Source organism: Callorhinus ursinus, unplaced genomic scaffold, assembly GCF_003265705.2.
Source record: "Callorhinus ursinus isolate GAN/ISIS: 27379988/994484 unplaced genomic scaffold, GSC_fseal_2.0 scaffold1, whole genome shotgun sequence".
Taxonomy (NCBI): Eukaryota; Metazoa; Chordata; class Mammalia; order Carnivora; family Otariidae; genus Callorhinus; species Callorhinus ursinus.
The window spans coordinates 3,083,785-3,105,381 of record NW_027397063.1 but is presented as its reverse complement, the minus strand read 5'-3'; the positions used below and the strand labels follow the sequence as shown (position 1 = coordinate 3,105,381).

Sequence of the window (21,597 nt, the reverse complement as noted above, 5' to 3'; positions counted from 1 at the left end):
GATCTCATGACTCTAAGATCAGGACCTGAGCTGAAACCAAGAGTTGGTTGCTTATTGGACTGTGCCACCCAGGCACCCCTGGCATGCTTTAGAATCACTTTCTAAAAATGCAGAGTGCTGGGCTCCACTCCCAAAGTTTCTGATCTAGAATGGCTGGTGTGGGGCCTGAGATTTGCATTTCCAACAAATTCACAGGTGCTGCTGATGTTTCTGGTCCAGGGACCCCCCCTACTTGGTGACCTATCGGAATCACCTGGAGAGCTTTAAAAAAATACTGATGGTCGGATCCCCCCTCCAAAGATTGTGATGTCCTTCCTCTGGGTTCCTTTCTGGCATAAAGCTTCCTAAGTGATTCTGATTTGTAGTCAAGCTTGAGGCCCACTGGGCTATGGAACCTTAGGAAACTGATCAATCTGGGGCGCCTGGGTGGCTCAGTCAGTTAAGCGTCTGCCTTTAGCTCAGGTCATGATCCCAGGGTCCTGGGATCGAGTCCCACATCGGGCTCCCTGCTCAGCGGGGAGCCTGCTTCTCCCTCTCCCTCTGCTGTTCCCCCTGCTTGTGCGCACTCTCTCTGTCAAATAAATAAATAAAAATCTTAAAAAAAAAAAAAAAAGGGAACTGACCAATCTTGCTGCAAGGTGCCAGGAAGAATTTGATAAGAGAAATGATTTCATAAAATAATTTTCTAATCTCACTTGTTTTTTAGATTTTCTTTTTTGGTCTTATATGTCCCTGGTATAATCTGAAGAGGAGATGCAGAGAGAAGTTCTCAAGCCTTCACTATAAGCTCAGCTGCCGCCCACCTGACTCACGCTGTCACCTTAAATGATGCGGAGCCTGTTGGAGCCTTCCAGACCCGAAAAGTCAAGTTCATTAACTGCCTTTCAAGTAACAACTCTGAATTTTTAAAGAAAAAAGTCTTTTTCTTACTTTACACTTAATTTACTGTATTGCTTTTGCGAAATGCCCTCTGTGCCCCCAAGGCCTGCCTGCTGGGTCACGTGGTGTTCTCTGTAATGAGTCTCAAAATGAGTTTGGCAATGCCCTCTTACTAGTCAGCAGGGTGTAAACGAACTCATCTGCATGTCAGCTGGGGGTTTATGTCCCATTCTCCAAGTTCACTTCCATTATAATGCCAACGCACTGCCCACTGGCCAGGGTTTCAGACCACTGGACTCACAGGGATTTGAAGAGCAACGAAGCCAGCAATCTTAACTTACAGGAAACTGGGCTCCATAGAGTTGAGCTGACCTGCCCAAGGTCATGTCTCTTATCACAAATACAGCTAAAATGTAATCTTGTAGCCATGAACTCACATTTTATTAGTACAGAAAAAGGAGTTCTCAGGACTTAGCAGAAAGGAGGCAGATTCTATATTTAAGGTCAAGGGAACTGAGGACCTGACCATTGATATCAGGTAAAACCAGGTCTACCCAAATGAGGACTGGCTTGGGGCCCAAAGATGCCATCAGAAGACCCCCTCCCCTACTGGGGAGAGCCACATCTTTTTGTAGCTTGCACAGTGACAAGAGGGGCTGGGAGAGGCAGAAGCAGCGGGAACCGGGGAGGTCCAAATCTAAACACAACCAGTTCTATGCCCAGCCCATGCTGAATATTCTCAAACTGGCCTTAGTGGGCCTACAAAGAGGGGGCTTCTAAAAGTGTCTTCTTTGGCGTGAGCTTGAGACTCCTCGTGCAGAACAGATACTGCCCCCAATCAAGGTTAGTACAATTTTCTTTTTTCTCCAAAGCTCACAGCTGCAAATGCCTACCAACTGGGTCTCCAGCACCTTGGGATTCTGGAAGGCCCCCAGCTGCACCCAGAGGAGAAGGGGGCAGGGAGTGATGTCACGCGGTGCTGGCACTCATCACCCCCTTTTGCATTTCTCCCACGTTTCGGCTATGTGGCCTGTCAGCACTGATGATGGCCTGGAGGCTTTTAGAACAGATTTCCTAGCCCTGCTACCTTTCCTTCTTTCTCAAGCATTTACTGAGCAACCAAGGCTTTTGTGGGCTGACTCCATCCGTACTTCTGTGGAGAGGGTTAGATGCTGGGCGGGGGAGGTGAGGAGGGGGGTGTCCGATTCAGAGCTTGGAGATCTGAGTTCCAGGCCTGGCTCAGGCCTAGATAAAACACAGCGTTTCCCTGGGCCTCGGTTTACTTATCTCGGTAAGCAGGCATAAGGTTCCTGTCATCTTAACAGCATTCCTTAAGCATTTCCTCAAAGAGCAGCCAGTCCTGAAATCCTCATTAAGCTTTACTTGCTTCAGGAAGCAGAATTAGGGTAAAACCAATTATGGACTAGCCTAATTTTGGTGAATATGATCTTATGGAGTCAAGAATTCTGCAAGCATATTTTTCCTGGATGCAACTGCCAATTATTTTCATCTTTATCTCAACAAGTTCTGGAGACATATTTACCCCCAAGCAGAAGAAAAGCCAACAGGAGCCCTCAGACCCTTCCGGGGTGTGAAGGATGGGAATGTGAACCAGTGAGCTGGTGAGAGGGACCCAGCCAAACTCAATATGGGAAAAGGGACAAGCATTTTGGCGGGGAGAATGGACGGGAGGATTCCCAGACTCTGGAGGGCAGCTGAAGTCACATAGGAGGGCAGATGGATTACCGCCTTCAGCAAATTACATAAATTTGAGAGCCTCAGTTTTCTTATCCAAACACTGGGCATAATAGAATCTCCCCCCACTACAACACAGCGTTCTGTGAGGCATGAAACAAACCCACAACTTTGCTACGTCTAAATTTTGCTGCTCTCTCTGCAAGAGAGGCGTGACCGCCATATTTGCTTGTCAAAATTCTACTGGTCCTCCAAATGCCTAGTCCCATGCCAGCCTGGGTGTGAAAGCCCCTCCCTCCCTTTGATCACATGGCGCCTTGTCTATACCACTAATGTTCTAATTTGCATCACAATAATTTGTAGACTTGTCTGGGCATTTCCTTCCAGAAGCTCAGGAAGGTCAGAGACTATCTTGCTCACCTCGTCCCCACTCCAGCACCCAGAACCGTTCCATAAGAGATTGCTGAATTAAAGGGCGATGCAAAGTATTAGATTCAATACAACTACAATGTGCTTGTGAGTACAAATAACCAAAAAAGTATAATACACTCTTGAAAGAAATTGGTGGGTAGCCAAATGAAAACCTCTTTCAATATAGTATGTTTTTATATAATAAAATGTAAACTATTTTTACTTATATATTAGTGTTTTTTTGTATATTAAAATTGATATTATTAACATAGTTACATGCATATCCACAAACTACTTAACTCTTAAAAAGGTTTAAGGCAGGGCGCCTGGGTGGCTCAGTTGGTTAAGCGACTGCCTTCTGCTCAGGTCATGATCCCAGGGTCCTGGGATCGAGTCCCACAGCAGGCTCCCGGCTCAGCCGGGAGCCTGCTTCTCCCTCTGACCCTCTCCCCTCTCATGCTGTTTCTCTCTCTCTCTCTCTCTCAAATAAATAAATAAAATCTTAAAAAAAAAAGGTTTAAGGCAGTCAGTAATTGTTGATAGTATGGCTGAATTTTTATCCCTTCTTCTAACTCCTGATAACCCCTTTTCTGCTTTCCCTTTCTTTTTTCCGTATCACTTAAAGCCTGCTAATATAATAATGGTTTTCTTATTTATTATGTCCATTGCTTACTGTTTTGTTTGTCTTCTCCACCAAAGTGCAAGCTTTTGAGGGCAGGGATGTTTGCATGTGTTCTTCCGCATGTATCTCAAGGTCTAGAAGAGTATCTGGTATATGGTAGGAGTGCAATAAATATTCACAGGACGCAGGCATGCATGCATGAATGCGTGAATGAATAAATGTCCCATTCAACTACCAGAAAGCCCCGAACCACCAGCTCTACCATCCGAGACTTAAGATGACAAGACTGAGTCCCGCTGATGTCTTCACAGTGTACTTTAGTGTCAAAAAAATCCACTTTCTAAGAACCTGTCCAAAGCCAGACCTCCAGGGATATTCTTAAAAGGGAGAACGCCTTCCTCAGACCCATCCTTCCCTCACCTCTAATGAGTATATGAAATAGACCACAGAAAGCAGGTTTTGGTCCCCTCCTTAGCAATCCATAGGTCAGAGTCAAGGTGCTTTCTGGCAAGTCACCACATATGAATTAAAACAGCTGTGCGGTCACAGCAAAGCTCCCACCACCGGGGACGTAAATGAAAACAGTGGTTACTGACCAGAACTTTCCTTAAGGGAACTAGAAGCTCCTTCTTAACCTAAATGTGGACTCAAAATAAACTGTTCACATACAGCAGTTTAAAAAATCCAGGCGGGGACAATGTAACAGGTGACAGACCCCGAACATACACATGGCTGCTACTCGGTCAACTTTCTTCCAGAAGTTCCACATTTTCCCCAGTTACTGCAGTTAAGAGCAGATACATCAGTATTCTCCACGTCCCACGCCTTTTCCCCCAGGGAGATGCCAAGGCCCAAGTACCTTCAAAAAATAAAAAATTCCCTTTGAGGCCGAATGTATCTGCAAGTATTGCTTGAGCTGGATGGAGGTCTTTGAAACCCAGTGGGGACTGGGATCGTGGGCGGTTTTACTTTTCTTTGGGTGCTTTGAGGTAGTTCCCAAGTTTTCTACAAGAATGTCTGCGAGTTCATAAAAATGGGGAAATGTGGTTGCTATTTGGTGGTGAGACAGTCTCTAAGTGAAGCCGGGCAGAGGGAAGGGAGGCACGGACCGAATCCTCCATCCCGTCCCATCTCTCGGTGCGGGGGTGGGGGGGTGGGGGGGTCGCGGCGCCTCCGGCCTGGGGGACTGAGACCCGCTCCCTGGAGCCCCCATCAGGGTGGCCCGACTGGGGCGCCGGCGCGCGGGGCGAGGAGCCGGGAGGCGGGAGCCTGCACTTACCGGGTCCGGGGCGCCGAGGCAGCCGGGTGCGCAGCGGGTCTGCCGGGCCGCTAGCAGGACACCCACCGCCGAGCCCGAGGCAGCGCGCTACCGGGCGAGCGGCGGCGCAGGCAGACGGGCGGGGCCTCCCGGAGCCCGCGGGCGCCCCGCCCCGACCCCGCGCAGCCCGGCCGCGCCCCGGCCCCCCGCCCGCCGCCCCACCCCCCGCTCCGACCCACCCCAGACCAGCCCCGGCCCACCCGGCCCTCCGCTGCCTGCGTCCCCGGCTGAGCGCCTGGGATCGCGCCCCGGACCGGCCGAAGGTCCGTATTACTACAAGTGCCAGACAGACAGACAGATCTACCTTCCCGCGGGACTTTGCAGTGGGCAGGCTAGAAGCAAGAGAAAGGCATTCCTGGAGACCCCCACCCTCGGCAGAGAGCCAGGACAAACGTCCCTTCCAACAGCTCCAAACAATAACTTAAAGACTCACAACCCCAGCAACTCCTTTTAGCTGCATCCCGCACCCCAGCTGTGTCCTTGCATCTATGCGCCCAAATTATGCAACACTGGGTGTCCGTCCAGCTCCCAGCTGGAGGTGCAGCTGTGCACCGGACTGGAGTGATCCCGGCCCGCGGGAGTTAGTCGCTGGGGCCACCCACGCCTTGGCAGGGGCTCTCCAAAGTCCTTGGGGGCAGTGGGACGGGCCACGAGGGGCAAACCGCACAAGGGCCCCAGTGACCTGCCAGCAAATTTCACGGCCGCTGCCCACAAGCGTGGGAGGGGAGACCAGGCCCCGGCCATTTCCAAAGAACAGGCCGGTGGAAGCTCTGGGGAATGAGGTCCAGGCTCACGCTCTGCAGGCCTCTGCAGGTGGGGAGCAAAGGAAGAAGTTTCCTGACCTAGGGCCCAAAGATGCTCCCTCTGCTTGATCTTCTTCCTTCACTCTCCTTCTTGGGCCTTGGGCTGGGTGCTCTCCTGGGGAGGAGGCTCTCAGAGGGGTCCGCCGTCCGCGTGTGACGTTCCAGCATTCAGTTCAGCGGGTAGAGGTGGAGTTGGCACCTGGGTGCCAGTACAAACCCACCCCAGACACTTGGGAAAGCCCTAAAATGCCCCTAGCCTGGATGTGTAATTGTACACTGTGAAGTCTGTTCTGCGCGGAGGGAAAAGCTTTATGCATAGAAAAGTTCTCTGTAGGGGCGCCTGGGCGGCTCAGTCGGTTAAGCGTCTGCCTTCCGCTCAGGTCATGATCCCGGGGTCTTGGGATTGAGCCCCATATCGAGATCCCCACTCAGCAGGGAGCCTGCTTCTCCCTCTCCCTCTGCCTGCCTCTCGCCCTGCTTGTGCTCTCTCTCTGTGTCAAATAAATAAAATCTTAAAAGAAAAAGTTCTCTGTAGTTTTACTTGCAATAGCTAGAAACTGAATGTCTCAAAACAGAAAAGTGGTTAATGATGGTACCTCTGATAGAGCATTACTCTACATACTGGAACATTACCAGCGGTCAGTAAGGTAATGTTTACAAATAGTTTGTAACAGCATGTGAGATCCTTATATTGTGGTGTTAAGTGAAAAATAACAAGACTCTAAATTGCACACACAGGATGCTATGCGTCAGTTCATCTCAAGACTAAAAAAACACACCACCATGTTAATATTGTCTATTGATGGTGGGCTTGTGTGGGATCTATTTTCTTATTGACACTATTCTGTGTTTTCCTTTTCCTTTTTTTGTTATTTTGCAATAACTCTAGGTTCTTTAATATTTAGGGAAAAATACATACACTTTATCTGGAAATTCCCTAGGTCACGCTGTATGGAGGTGGTCTCTTTTTGCCCACCTTTCCACGAAGGACTCCCCACGGGGGGAAATGGATAGTGGATTGAAGCAAAAATGTTTGTCCTGTCCAACTTGTGTGCAGCCCTTTCAGTGCCAGTCCACAGGCCAGGTGACTGTGTGTGGTACGCCCCACACCAGCTGTGAGATTACTATGTCCCCTGGCGGGGGAACAGTGCCTGCCCACCTGTCACCCAGTTATTGTGGAGACAGTGTGTATGGTGGCGTTTGCAAAAGGTGTGACCTCTGTGAGTGGTGGTGCTCTTCTTTCTCTTCCTGGTTCTCTCCATTCCCCATATGATGGATTATTTGATTATGATGATACCATTTTTGTCATTTCTTACTTGTAATGATACGAACATGATTATAGGCAAGAAAAGACTGCGTTTTGTTTCTTTTTTTTTTAAAGATTTTATTTATTGATTGGTAGAGAGAGAGAGCGAGAAACAGAGTACAAGCAGGGGGAGCTGCAGGCAGAGGGAGAGGGAGAAGCAGGCTGCCCGCTGAGCAGGGAGGCCGATGCGGGGCTCGATCCCAGGACCCTGGGATCACGACCTGAGCCGAAGGCAGACGCTTAACGACTGAGCCACCCAGGCTCCCTGTTTCTTTTTTTCTAAGACTTTATTTATTTATTTGAGAGAGAGAGAATGAAAGAGCACAAGACTGGGGAGGGTCAGAGGAAGAAGCAGACTCCCTGCTAAGCAGGGAGCCCGATGCAGGACTCCATCTTGGGACTCCAGGATCATGACCTGAGCCGAAGGCAGTCGCTTAACCAACTGAGCCACCCGGGAGCCCTGACCGTATTTTGTTTCTTGAAATGGTTTCTCCTTTTCTCTTTCTCTTCCTACTTTTACCTTTCTAGACTCACCCTGCCCCACCATCCAGGTGTGATCCAACTTAAAATAATCATAACAATAGAGCTATAGCTCGCAAAGCCCTTGGGTCGGTCATTTCTCTCTTCTCTCTCTGGTTCCTCCACCTTTTCCATTCTTCTTGGTCCCTTTCCTGGAACTGGGTGTTGGGAAAGGGGTGGCAAGTGTAGCCCCCCTGCTCTTCTCAGTGGGTTTATGTTCCTCTTCTGTGAGTTCCCATTTCAATGCAGGTGGCATCTGAAGCCAGAGCTCCAGCTACTTTTCTTTCTTTCATAGGAAAATCTCATAACTCAATTTGCAACTTGGATGTCCTGCTTATGTTCCTAACCTTGCTCACACACTCTAGGAGAAAGAACAGCTCTGCCATCGGAAAGGACTGGTCTGCAGTGTAACCCACCCACCCAGGATGCTCTTATGGACTCGACCAGGATATGTAGACAGTTCTTGGCTGTTCCCTCTGGCTGCCATTAAGTTGGTGTCCAGATGCCCCTGCATTAGCGTCAAGACATCCCCTGCCCTTTGACCCCTCTTTCTTCCTGCTTTTTCACCCCTCTACCCCATGGCTTCTACTATCCCATGGGAAACTCTCATTTGTCAGTGAGGAACACCTGCAAGGCAAACAACCTTTCTTTAGTAGCAGCAGGGCATATCCTGAGTGCGGTCACATGCTCATTACAATACTTCCTCCAAGAAGGACAAAGAGAAGGAAGGGCACTGAAGTCCTCATTCTGCCCCCCTGGTGACAGATGAGGTGCAGAGTGATGGAAGAGAGCCCCACCCTGCCCCCTGCCTATCACTGGGGGTGCTGTCCCCCCCATTGTTGTCCACGGCTCCATCAGCACCCCACACAGGTGGCTCTGCATGTCTGTGTCTTCTCTGATGGGCACGTGGTGCTCTCATCTCTCTGTCCCCTTCCCTTAGCCAACAACTCCCCATCTGATTCACTTGGTTGTAGGAGGCCTGGCCTCAATTTCCTCCCAGGGCTCCTCTTTGGGTAGGGGTCCTGCACACAAGGGGCATTCTTCCCAAATGCCACGGTCCCTGGCATTCTCCTAAAACCCCCTAGAGGATTGCTCTTGTTCCGAAAAGAAACCACCCACAATCTGTATATAGCCCATTCCAGCTCCATGATCTTACTTTCCACTGTTCTGCTCCACCAAGCTTCCAGACCCAGCAAAAGACACACCTCCATTGTTTGTGTACAACCTGCCCTTCCCCCCTCCAGACAGGTGGACGATCATCCTCCAACTTGGGCCCAGGACATTTTCAAATCCCAGATCTTCAGCAAAGGGCTAGAATGTGGGGTCGGTGACCAGCTCTGAGCCTCTTGGCACAGAGCCTGTTTGCTTTAGTTCTGAATTTGTTTTCAAGATGAAAAAATTGAGATCTCTCATACTAAACATCAAGATGTCTGGCTTCTCTTACAAAACTCAACAGGTCTAGAAACTTTATGCTCACTTTTGGCAAAGCAACCAATGGTAGGGGCTGCCTTTTCCACAAAAAGACACACTAGAGAGTATACCACATGCCCTCCCAACTCCACATTCTCCCTGGCAAGGACAATGAGCAGGACCCACTCACTCAGTATCCTGCCTGTCGGTAGGTATTGAGTTGGTCACTTCTGTTCTAGTCCTTTCCCTTCCAGGACAAAGCCCCTTGTCTGGCTGTTCCTTCACTTTGCATGCTTGGGAACTCCTTTCTGCCCGTGTTTTGTCTTGGCTCATTTGCTGTGTTGCCAGTGTTCTTTGGCTGTGTCAAAGGCGGATGTTTTGTTTATCCTTTTAGAGCAAGGGTTCTTAATTTTTCAGGAATCTTCGTGGGAATCTGAGAAAAGCTGTGGCTTTCCTCCCATTCCTCCAAAGGCACAGATGTGCAACATTTTGCCTACAATTCAGGAGACCCCAGGGATGCTGGGCGATTCATTGCCGCCGTGTTAGGGACTTCAGGGTAAGGACCATCTTTTCCGTGAAACAAACTCAACTCTCTAGGACCGATTCTATGGGTCTTTACTGTGTACTTTGCTCAACAAATGCCACCAAGTGTTGCCTGACCGTTGGACAGCAAGACTGTCCATGAAAATAGTTGCTCAAGCTGCCTCTACCCGGGTTCCTGGGAGCACAGTTCTAATTCTTGGCACCCTTGAGTCACCCAAGGAAGATGATTGGTGTACCAGCTCCCGACCCACCAAGTCAAGCATCACAGCTGCCCTTTCATTGTGACAAATAACCACAGCCTTCACCTTGCTATGAAAAGAGCACAAATCCAATTAAGAAAGCTTTTCCCAAAGAAATAACATCGTTGTTCCCTCCCCCCATCCCTTTTTTGTCCCAGAATAATGCTATGCTGATAGGAACATGATAAATTAATTACACTCTGGAATGCTATTCATTGCTAGGAAAGCACACTCAATCGACACATACAGTGTTTGACATTTGAATACAAATATCGCCCTTACGTTTTTGTTTTATTTATTTTTTTGAAACCCAACAGATCCAGTTCATGCAGGATTATATGTATAATCCCTTTAAAGGCTGTAGATTTAAAAACTCAAAGGTAACAATGCGCTGGGTGTTGTAGTCAGCCAAAGAGCAAGGTAACACAGGAATGAGATTAGCATCTCTTCAGTTCCTTGTATGTCTGATATTATTTTGGTGTTCCTCCACTTCCTGATAACACAGAAGCACTGTTGTGGCCCAAGTCCCTGAAATGGAAGGCCATTGGCCAGCCTGAATTGAAAACCAGTGCAGGCAGCCTTTCTGGGAATGTGTGCGAAGGTCACTTTTTAGAAATGGGACTGTCCACAGCCTTTGTCATGATCTCTGTGCTGTTTCAACCAGGGCCCTTCTGCCTGGCAGTCTGGATTAATGAGCGTTGCTGCAGGTCCTCCACAGGGGTTGAAGGAAGAAATCAGAGGTGGTGTCTGGCATGACTTGGAGGAGGATCGGAGGAACTATATTCAGAGGAAATCTTCAGAAGAGCAAATTTAAGTTTGAAACCCGTAAACAGTGAAAAGATTTTGATGACACCCTTGATCTTTGAATCCTTATTCTAAGTAATATCGAGTCTGAACCCAGACCCCTTCCCTTAAAAATTTTCTCAATAAATAAATCTCCTGATGACCGGTCAGCTTAATTCAGTATTTACCAATTTTCCAGATGGGAAGGGTGGAGAGCACTCAATCAAATGTGTGTCCAAATTTACCAACCTTGCAGAGTAGAGCTGAAATGCCACCCTCTCTCTTGCCTGTCTTACCCCACCCTCAACACACATGAAGTCTTTCTGGCAGAAGTAGTCTCTCCCTCCTGGAGCCATGCTGTGCAAACCTTGTCCGTACGTTTGTTGTTGCTCTTGTTTTTAAAACCAATCGGTTCCAACAGCATGAGGTGTCACCTTTGACCGTGGCACTCTGTCCCCCAGAGCTCTCAGGATTAGTTTTCTTTTTTCATTTCTGAAGGCCCCACCCAAGGCCAGCCCGTATCAACTTTCACCAAGAATCTAACAAGAGTTTCCAGGCTGATCTCCTAGCCTAGTCTGGCCCTCTTCCTCTCTCCTTGAAAGGTCCATTTTACCATGCTTCATTTTCTGCCTCACCTGACAGTAACTGATGATCACATCAGCCTTCCTTGTCAGCTGTCAGCTGTAAGCCCCCAAAAGACAAGCTCTACCAACTCATTTGCCTTTAATCCTCTACTGGAACCAGCGAGGAATGTAGCAAGTAGACAGGGATTCACAGATATTTCTTGATAACTGGTTACTTGTCCATGATTTGGGGGACACCCCTTTCTGGACCAGCCATAGACCAGACTATCTCCTATGGACATTTGCCAAGTTAAGTTGAATTTAATGGAATGTCAGAGTGTAGAAGTTTGGACCAGAAAAGTTAAGTAGGAGGAGTAAGTGTGAGTGACATTATCTAAATGAAAATCCATGTTGTGACAGTAGATCAGACCTTTTCTCCTCTGATTTTGCTCGTTTGGAAACCACAAAATGCCCAAGGTATCATAAGCATTGAATATTAGACAAGAGAATTGTCTGTAACAAATGTCATGATTGTTCAGTGTTCCATGTCCCTTGGCAGCGAGTGTGACCTGGCACTAAAATGGGAAAGCCCGGGACCCTGCGTGGGGTCCTGGTTCTGCAGGTAAACCACCCAGTCACTAACCCTGAGCCGAGGCACTTGAACTCTCCCTTTCTTGTTTTGCTCATTTGCGACTCGGGTGATAAGAAGACCTGCTCTGTTTGACTTGTTGTGTCAGTGTGATGAATGAAAAGAGCTTCTTTAAAATCCCTGTGCAACAAGGCAGTGAATTGAAAATAAGGAAGGTAGGGAAGGGTGTTCTGGACAAGATGGCTCAATGAGTTCATGCTCTGATCCAGCCTTCAGCTCTGAACACAGCCATGACAGATAAGGTATAAAAATAGAAAGCTAAAAAGAGATGTCTGGCTCAAGAGAAGCCGTGAAAGCTTTCTGGAAGCCTCTGACCCACGGGGCTCTTTGTCTAAAGTCAGCAGGGAGCTTAGTTCCTCTGGGCAAGCCCAACAGGCAAACAACCAAGATGACAGACAGGAACCAAGTTACTTGAAGTCAGGAGCTGAGTGGGAGTCCTGAAAGAAAGAAATCATGGAAAGAAACTATAGCCTGGAGACCACGGTTCTACAACAATGAGGGTCTGGGAATGTGGAGCTGGCGACCCAGCTGCCTACCAAAAACTGAGCCTAGTTACATACTGGCCTCCAGACTGCATGGTTGTCCCCAGGATCACTATGGGACAAAAACCCCACACTACTGTTACCAAAGCTAGGATGCCCCCAAACTGCTGTTATCTAGTCCAGGATGACATTTCGGGGTCCAGGTGGAAGCTGTCACAAAATGTTGGTCAGGCAAGGGCGGGCTGGGTGAGGTGGATCCAGGTGAAAATGAAAATGAGTTATGAAAAGAAGCCAAAAAACAAAACCCACTTGAAATGAGCCTAAGATTAAAATTCTAACACATGTGAAGAAATCTAATATTAAGGACAGTCAAAAGTGCCCAAATCATTTTATGAAGTTAGAACACTCTGATACCAAACTGCATGAAATAGGACATAAAAGGAAAATCACCCGTCCGCATCAACCCTGAAAACTATTGCAGAGACTCTAGGTAAAAATATTAGCAAACCAAATTCAACAACTCTCAAATCAACATTATAGCAGAACAAATACAATAATAAGTTTATCCCAGGAATACCAGGTTGGTTTAACGTGGTGTAATATAAGAAATTCAATGTCTATAAGTAATATAGTAGTAGTAATAATATTAATATTATGATGTAGTGAGTAATTTTATATTACAACTTGACTGGGCCACAGGGTGCCCAGATATTTGGTCAAACATTATTCTGGGTGTTTCTGTGAAGGTGTTTTCAGATGAGATTCACATTGACATCTACAGACTGAGTAGAGCAGATTGCATCGGTGTAAGTGGGCCTTACCCAATCAGGTGAAGACCTGACTAGAACAAAAGTCTGACTCTCTCTCAAGTAAGAGAGAATTTCCCTGCCTGAGAGCCTTTGAAATGGGACATAGGTTCTTCCTCGTTCTCAAGCAGCCTGCCGGCCCTTAGACCAAAACCGGGACGTCAGCTCTGCAGATTTTCTATTTGTCAGTCTCCATAATCAAGTGATCCAATTCCTTAAAATACATATTTTCATAATCTCCTATTTGTCCTGTTTCTCTGGAGAGAAATGCAGTTGGTAGTGTTACCAAATGTACTTAAGTGATTCATTTTAAAGGAGAAAAACCAAATAAGCATTCATTTCTTTATTTAGTCAACATTTACATATTGAACACCTCTTCTGTGTGTGCAGACACTGCTTTAGACACAGTGAGAGAGGGATCAACAAAGCGGACAAAAATCTCTTTTCTGATGGAACTTATGATCAATTTGGTGGGGAGAGGGGGAGGACCCCGTGGTCAACAAAATAAATAACAGTCCTAATATGTTAAAAATATAGAAGTGCTGGGCGCCTGGGTGGCTCAGTTGGTTAAGCGACTGCCTTCGGCTCAGGTCATGATCCTGGAGTCCCGGGATCGAGTCCCACATCGGGCTCCCTGCTCGGCGGGGAGTCTGCTTCTCCCTCTGCCCCTCTTCCCTCTCATGCTCTCTATCTCTCATTCTCTCTCTCTCAAATAAATAAATAAAATCTTTTAAAAAAAAATATAGAAGTGCTATGGCAAAAATCAAGCAGAGAAGGGGGATAGAGAGTGTTGGTCTGGGGTTGGGGGAGGTTGTAATTTTGAATAGGGTGGCAGGGGAAACTCTCACTGAACAAGTGAGATTTCAGTGAAGGTCTTAAGGAAGCGAGGAGCAAGTAATTCAGGCACCTGGGAGGAGGCAGAGGAAGCTACAAATGCCAGGACCCTAGGATGGGAAAGGTCTGGTGGGAGGAGAAAGAAATCAGCTACTCTGGCTGAGAAGAGTGAACAGGAGGTGGAGGGAAGACAAAGGAAGTGCTCAAGAGGTGGGGGAGAGATCTTGTAGGTACTTTCATAAGCCCTCGTAAGGTGGGAAAAAAGTGATGGTGTTAAATAGGAATGACTTACATTTAATGTGCTCATGGTGGCTACCATGTTGAGAACTAGTTGAAGATGCTGAAGAAGGGGGACTAGTCAGAAGGCCAAACAGAAATGGTGTTGGTTCGGACCAAGAGGGTATCACAGGAAATGGTGTGAAGTGGTCGGAGTCTGGTTTACATTCCTGTGTATTTAAAGTCATGTTTATTAAGGTATAATTTATATTTGATAAAATTTATCTCTTTGATGTATAACATTTGAGGAATTTTGACAAATGTACAATCACATAGTCACAATCATAATAAAGATACGGAATCTTTCCTTCACTTCAAAATTTCCAATGTGCTCCTTTGTACTATCTGTCCTCCTAACCTTAGCCCCCAGTAACCACTAATCTGATTTCTGTCCATACAGTTTCACCTTTTCCAGAATGCTGTACAAATGGAATCATATAGTATGTAGCCTTTTACATTTAGCTTCCTTCGCTTGGCTTAAGGATTTGGAGGTTCATATGTGTTGTTTCAGGTACCAGTAGCTTGTTCCTAATATTGCTGGTTAGTATTTCATAATGGATGTGCCATGATATTTATCTGTCACTAGTTGATAGACATTAACATTACTTTAGGTCTTAACTTTACTTTAGGTTACTTTAAGGTTTAACTTAGGTGTTCTTATAAATAAAATTGATAAAAACATCCAATTACACATCTTTGTGTGGACTTATGTTTTCATTTTTTCCAGGTTAATACTTAGGACTAGTTGTAGTTGTATGTTTAAATTTATAAAGGGGCGCCTAGGTGGCTCAGTTGGTTAAGCGTCTGCCTTCAGCTCAGTTCATGATCCCAGGGTCCTGGAATCGAGCCCCACATCAGGCTTCCTGCTCAGCGGGGAGCCCACTTCTCCCCCTCCCTGCCCCCTGCTCGTGTTCTCCCTCTCTCCTTCTCTCTCAAATAAATAAATAAAATCTTAAAAATAATAAAATAAAAACAAAAGGGAATATAAAATGTTTTATCATACTGGTAGAAAACAGAGGGGAAAATTCTTTAAGAAAAAAAAAGCTGTTAAAAGAAAAACAAAGCTGGAGGTATCACAATTCCAGAGTTGAAGTTATATTACAAAACAGTAGTAATTCAAACAGCATGGTACGCATAAAAATAGACACATAGATCAATGGAATATAGTAAAAAAAACAGAAATAAACACACAATTATATGGTCAACTAATCTTTGACAAAGAAGACAAGAATATACAATGGGAAAAAGACAGTCTCTTTAACCAATAGTGTTGGGAAAACGGACAGCAACATGCAAAAGAATGAAACTGGACCACTTTTTTACACCACACACAAAAATAAACTCAAAATGCATCAAAGACATAACTAAATGTGAGACCTGAAAGCATAAAAAATCCTAAAAGAGGGCATAGGTAGTAATTTCTCTGACATCAGCTGTAGCAACCTTTTTCTAGATATGTCTCCTGAGGCAAGGGAAATAAAAGCAAATATAAACTATTGGGACTATATCAAAATAAAAATTTTCTGCACAATAAAAGAAACAATCAATAAAACTCAAAGGCAACCTACTGAATGGGAGAAGATGTTTGCAAATGATATATCTGATAAAGGGTTAGTATCCAAAATATACAAAGAACTGTTACAACCAACACCAAAAAACCGAATAATCTGATTTAAAAATAGGCAGAAGACATGAACAGACATGACATGAACAGACATTTCTCCAAAGAAGGCCTACAGATGTCCAGCAGACACATGCAAAGATGCTCAACATCATTGATCATCAGGGAAATGCAAATCAAAACTACAATGAGATATCACCTCACACTTACCAGAATGGCTAAAATCAACAATACAAAAAACAATAGGTGTAGATGCAGATGTGGAGGAAAAAGAAACCTCATGCCCTATTGGTGGGAATGCAAACTGGTGCAGCCACTGTGGAAAACTGTATGGAGGTTCCTCAAAAAATTAAAAATAGAACTACCCTATGGTCCATTAATCATACTACTGGGTATTTACCCAAAGAATGTGAAAGCACTAAATCAAAGGGATACATGCACCCCGATGATTATTGCAGCATTATCTCCAATAGCCAAACTATGGAAATAGCCCAAGTGTCCATCGATAGATGAATAGATAAAGAAGATATATATACACACACACACACACACACACACACACACACAGTGGACTCTTATTCAGCTATAAAAAAGAATGAAATCTTGACATTTGCAACAATATGGATGGAGTTCGAGTATAATGTTAAGTGAAATAAGTCAGAGAAAGACAAATACCATATAATTTCACTCATATGTGGAATTTAAGAAACAAAACAAATGAGCAAGGGAAAAAAAAAAAGAGAAACAGACTTTTTTTTTTTTTTAAAGATTTTATTTATTTATTTGAGAGACAGAGAGAATGAGAGAGAAAGCACATGAGACAGGGGGAGGGTCAGAGGGAGAAGCAGACTCCCTGCTGAGCAGGGAGCCCGATGCGGGACTCAATCCTGGAACTCCAGGATCATGACCTGAGCCGAAGGCAGTCGCTTAACCAACTGAGCCACTCAGGCGCCCGAGAAACAGACTCTTAACTACAGAGAATAAACTGATGGTCACCAGAGGGGAGGTGGCCGGAAGGATGGGTGAAATAGATGATGGGGATGAAGGAGTACACTTATCACGATGAAAAATAAATTCAATAAATAAATAAGGAAAAAAGAAAAAAGCTGTTAAACAGAAGTGAAAAAAAGAATATAGTAGAAATATATCTAACTATAGCAATAATAATTTCTTAAACAGGATACGTACACACTGAAAGACTAAGATTGTCCCACTGAATAACAAAATTAAATCTAACTCTATGCTGCTTACAAAATACTCATCTAAAATAAAACCAAATGTGGGGCGCCTGGGTGGCTTAGTTGGTTGGCCATCTGCTTTCAGCTCAGGTCATGGTCCTGAGTCCTGGGATTGAGGCCCACATCAGGCTCCCGGCTCAGAGGGGACTCTGCTTCTCCTTCTCCCTTTACCACTCCTACTGCTTGCGCTCTCTCTCTTGTTAAATAAATAAAATCTTTTAAAAAAATAAAATAAAACCAAATCAAAAAGTTGAAAACTAAATAATGAAAAAATATATTCAGTAAATACTAAACCACAGAAATCTAAGGTATCGATATCAACGTACAAAAAAAGTAAAAATTCAGGATATTAGTAGGATATCAAGTTCACATAATTTTTTAAATTTTTTTTAAATTTTATTTATTTATTTGACAGAGACACAGCGAGAGAGGAAACACAAGCAGAGGGTGTGGGAGAGGGAGAAGCAGGCTCCCCGTGGAGCAGGGAGCCTGATGCGGGTCTCGATCCCAGGACCCCGGGACTACGACCTAAGCCTAAGACAGACGCTTAACGACTGAACCACCCAGGCTCCCCGAGGTCACATAATTTAATAAAATGAAGATATTAAAGTTATGGCTTTTTATGTGTGTAAACACACAGACTTAAAAAATACGAGGCAATACTGGTGGATTCACAAGAAATTGGGAGATCCATATGAAGAGGAATTGGGTTGTGGGAGAGGTTTAAAAACCTTCTCTCAGAAACTGGTGTATATTTTCCTCTCCAAAAACATGCTAAGGTTACTTTTAAACATGAAGGCATGAATTCCTTGAGGAAGGTCATGCTCTGCATATTTCAGGAATCTCTCCTGGGCTGCGAACTGGAAGGAGATTTTCATTTAAGCTACATTTCTTTTGCTTTTGTTTTCCTCATCAAAAAGATCACAGGAGGGGCACCTGGGTGGATCAGTTAAGCGTCTGCCTTCGGCTCAGGTCATGATCCCAGGGTCCTGGGATCGAGCCCCGCATCGAGCTCCCTGCTCCACGGGAAGCCTGCTTCTCCCTCTCCCACTCCCCCTGCTTGTTTTCCTGCTCTCACTCTCTCTCTCTCTCTCTCTCTGTCAAATAAATAAATAAAATCTTAAAAAAAAGAAAGAAAGAAAGAAAGAAAGAAGACCACAGGAGCCAACAGAGGATTCCCAGTGGTCAACACTGGAACTTCTGAGCTGCAAAATAAAGTAATATTGGATTATAACCCAAAGTATCAAGTAAATATCCACAAGTCCATATGGATATAAGTAAATGATGGGATAAATTTATAAATGAGGAAGAAGAGATTAAATCTCCCATGCAGAAATATTCCAAAGGATTGATGCAGCTACCGTACCTCTAAGGAGAGAGAGTCCAACTCCCCATTTTGGGAGTGACTTCCTTCTAAACTGTACAGTGTAGAAAGGGAGGGGAAAAGACTAACTTTGCATGGGAGAAACCTGACCAACTCCGCCTCCGGCGGCTGACCAAGGCCACCCAGTCATCAATCATGTTGACAGAATATACACATGCCACAATGTGCTGAAAATAGCACTTGACCTCTGTGCCTTCCTCCCAGTAACTTATAACGCGGTCTTTTATTTAATTAAAGATTTTATTTACTTATTTGAGAGAGAGAGAGCACAAGCAGGAAGAGGGGCAGAGGGAGAGGGAGAAGCAGGCTCCCCGCTGAGCAGCGAACCCTACATGGGACGCCATCCCAGGACCCCAGGATCATGACCTGAGCCCAAGGCAGACACTTCACCGACTGAGCCACCCAGGGGTGCCAAAAAGGAAAAAAAATTTAAATGAACCTACTACTGGCACACACGGAAAGACAGATGAATCTCTTTAATAGGGAGTTGAAAAAAAGAAGCCGGACAAGCTTATACTGTATGATTTCTCGCATATAGGATTCTTAAGCTGGCGACTTTGGCTTTAGAAGTTAAGAAAGTGTTTCTTTTGGGGAAAGAGCAGCAACCGATGATGTCATGGCAGGCGAGCCGATGACGTCACGTGAGGGGCTTTGGGAATGTAATTTCCGTTTTCTTTCTTGCGCCAGTCGGTGGTTCCAAGGACCTGTTCGCTTCCTGGCCGTTGGTTGAGCCGACACTCATCACCTGTGCGCTACATTGTGCAATCGGACAAAACTGAACGGTGGGAAGAAAGCAAAAACTCACGAGGAATGAATCAGAATGTGTGTCCGCATGGAGGAATACTAAAAAATGTTGATTTTTTAAAAGGTAACTTGCCAAGTCATACCTAAAATACACCAGTTTTTTTAAAAATTTACCGTTGGTAGAACAAACTAGGTCTCTGTTCCGTGAAAAGAGAGTTTTATTTAAAAAGACCTCCGAAGGCCAAAGGAGCCTTAAGGCAAAAGAAAAAGGCCACCAAATCCGGCTTGACGGGAAATGGTTTCTTAAGAGGATTTATGGACAGAAGCGTGTCTTGTACGTGGCCACAAGTCAAGGAGAGCTCCCCAGTCCCATAGGACCAGCTTTTATAACCCTAGGGGCTGGGAGTACAGCTGAGGGACCACCTTAGAGGGGAATGTTGGAAAATAGGTGTGTCATTGTCCTGTCCCCAGGGCAGATCAAGGATGTTATGCCCTGAAAGTGTACTTACAGATGTGGTTAAACAAAAGGAAAGAAGGTGGGGGGGAGGGGGGGGGGGGGGGGGGGGGGGGGGGGCTTGGGGGGTGCTGTGCGCCAGAATGTTTCAGATCACAGGCCAGTCAGCCGGCATGGCGGGTTTGTCCAAGATGACATTAGTCTGGTTCACACAATCTCACTTGCAGACTGAGAAAATTTAGTCTAACTATATAGAAACACACATGAGATTATAAACACCAAATTCATGATAGCAGTTACCTCTGCAGAGGGAGGAAGGGAAATAGAATCAAGGAAGAGGGGATAGAGGGTCTCGCTTCTACCTACAATATTTTATATATATATAAAAAATCTGAAGCACAAATTGCAAAATATTGTTATGATACAGCTGGGTTCAGCTACATGGGTAATCATATTATTCTCTATTTTTTTATAGTTTTGAAATATATACATATGTGCGTGTATGTATATATCTGTAAGAACATGTAATAGCCTAGGGGCGCCTGGGTGGCTCAGTCGGTCAAGCGTCTGCCTTCGGCTCAGGTCATGATCCCAGGGTCCTGGGATTGAGCCCCCCATCAGGCTCCCTGCTAAGTGGGGAGTCTGCTTCTCCCTCTCCTTCTGCTACTCCCCTGAACTTGTACATGCACACTCTCTCTCTCCCTCTGAAATAAATAAAAACCTTTTTTTATTTATTATAACAGCCTAGGAGAATTAACAACACTTATGATCAACACTTGGCCTCCATGTTGCTGAGGATGAATGGATCCATAGATTCTTGGCAATACAGAAACTGTTAGCTTATTTTTTAATAAGAGGAGTTCTAACTCAAAGACTAATGACCTTTGCATTTCACCAGCCCCTTGTTAGCATCATATCTTTCATGAAATGTAATTTCGAAGTTTTCTGGAAGACAAATTACATCTGCTGATAAGGCTCTTTAGAACCACTGAGAACAGTCAGATGCTGGAGGTCAATGAGCAATGAGAAACCAACCCAGTGGCTCATTCATTCACTCTGAAGCATGAACCGAGCACCCACATGGTCCATGTGAGACATGACAGAGCTTGAACGAGGCTGGCTGCAGAGGAGAGATAGAAGTAAATATCTCTGAGAAACATTTTGAGGCAGAGCTGTCCCAAGTCCCTGAACAGCGCTAAGTGATGTGGCTGAGCCCAAGCAGTGAGAAGAGGGATCAAGGAGGACAGCAAGAATTGACTTGAGTGACCATGTGGAGGCTGGGTCATTAACTGAGATGGGGACCAGGGGGAAATTTTTAAGAAATTTGTCTTTCAAAGGTGTGAAGTTGGGGATGCGGGCAACTGTATGTTGAATCTGAAGCCTGGAGAGGAGTCAGGCTAGAGACATAGACTTGGGTGTCATCAGCGTATTGATGGTACTTCGTGGCATGGGACTTGCTGAGACCTCCCCCCTCGGAGAAGAGAGGTCTGACGATCAAGTCTTGAGATGCTCCAGTGATTAGTTTAAAAGAGGAGCCAAATGAGATAAGCAAACGCTTTTTTTTTTTTTTCAATTTATTTGACAGAGAGAGAGAGAACAAGCATGGAGAGCCGTAGAGGGAGAAGGAGAAGCAGGCTCCCCACCGAGTAGGGAGGCTGACATGGGACTTGATCCCAGGACTCTGGGATCATGGCCGGAGCCAAAGGCAGACACCTAACCAACTGAATCACCCAGGTGCCCCAAGCAAAAGCTTTAGATTCAGAACTTGCGGTAGCAAGGGAGTTGGCCACCATCACTTGCATTTGGGCAGAGACTCAAAAGCAGGCAGAGAAGTGGGAAAACTTCGTAGCAGACCAAAGAGAAGACTTTAGGCGTGCCCTGATTGGACGTTGTTGGCTTAGGGAAATGGTAGGTGGGCTAGCTAGAAGTAGGGTGTCCTATGTGATTGGTTAGGGATGAACATTGGGTTTTCTCTTGTTGGTCCTAAAGTGGAAGCAGGTGCACAAATTCTGGAAGCT

At 45.6% G+C, this 21,597-nt stretch overlaps 1 protein-coding gene across 2 annotated transcripts in view; it reads right to left on the bottom strand.

Moving 5' to 3' along the window:
• The window catches only part of KCNE1 (potassium voltage-gated channel subfamily E regulatory subunit 1), a 10,439-nt gene extending 4,924 nt beyond the window's left edge, over positions 1-5,515 (bottom strand). Inside the window, exon 1 of one of the 2 annotated variants that reach the window (XM_025867556.2) lies at positions 5,359-5,515. In XM_025867556.2, coding sequence (XP_025723341.1) covers positions 5,359-5,385 — 27 coding nt within the window. In that variant the 5' untranslated portion in view covers positions 5,386-5,515. Of the gene's footprint in view, positions 1-4,886; positions 5,004-5,358 lie in introns of those variants that run through there. The other variant, XM_025867557.2, reaches the window with a different exon arrangement.
• Positions 5,516-21,597: the final 16,082 nt, after the last annotated feature.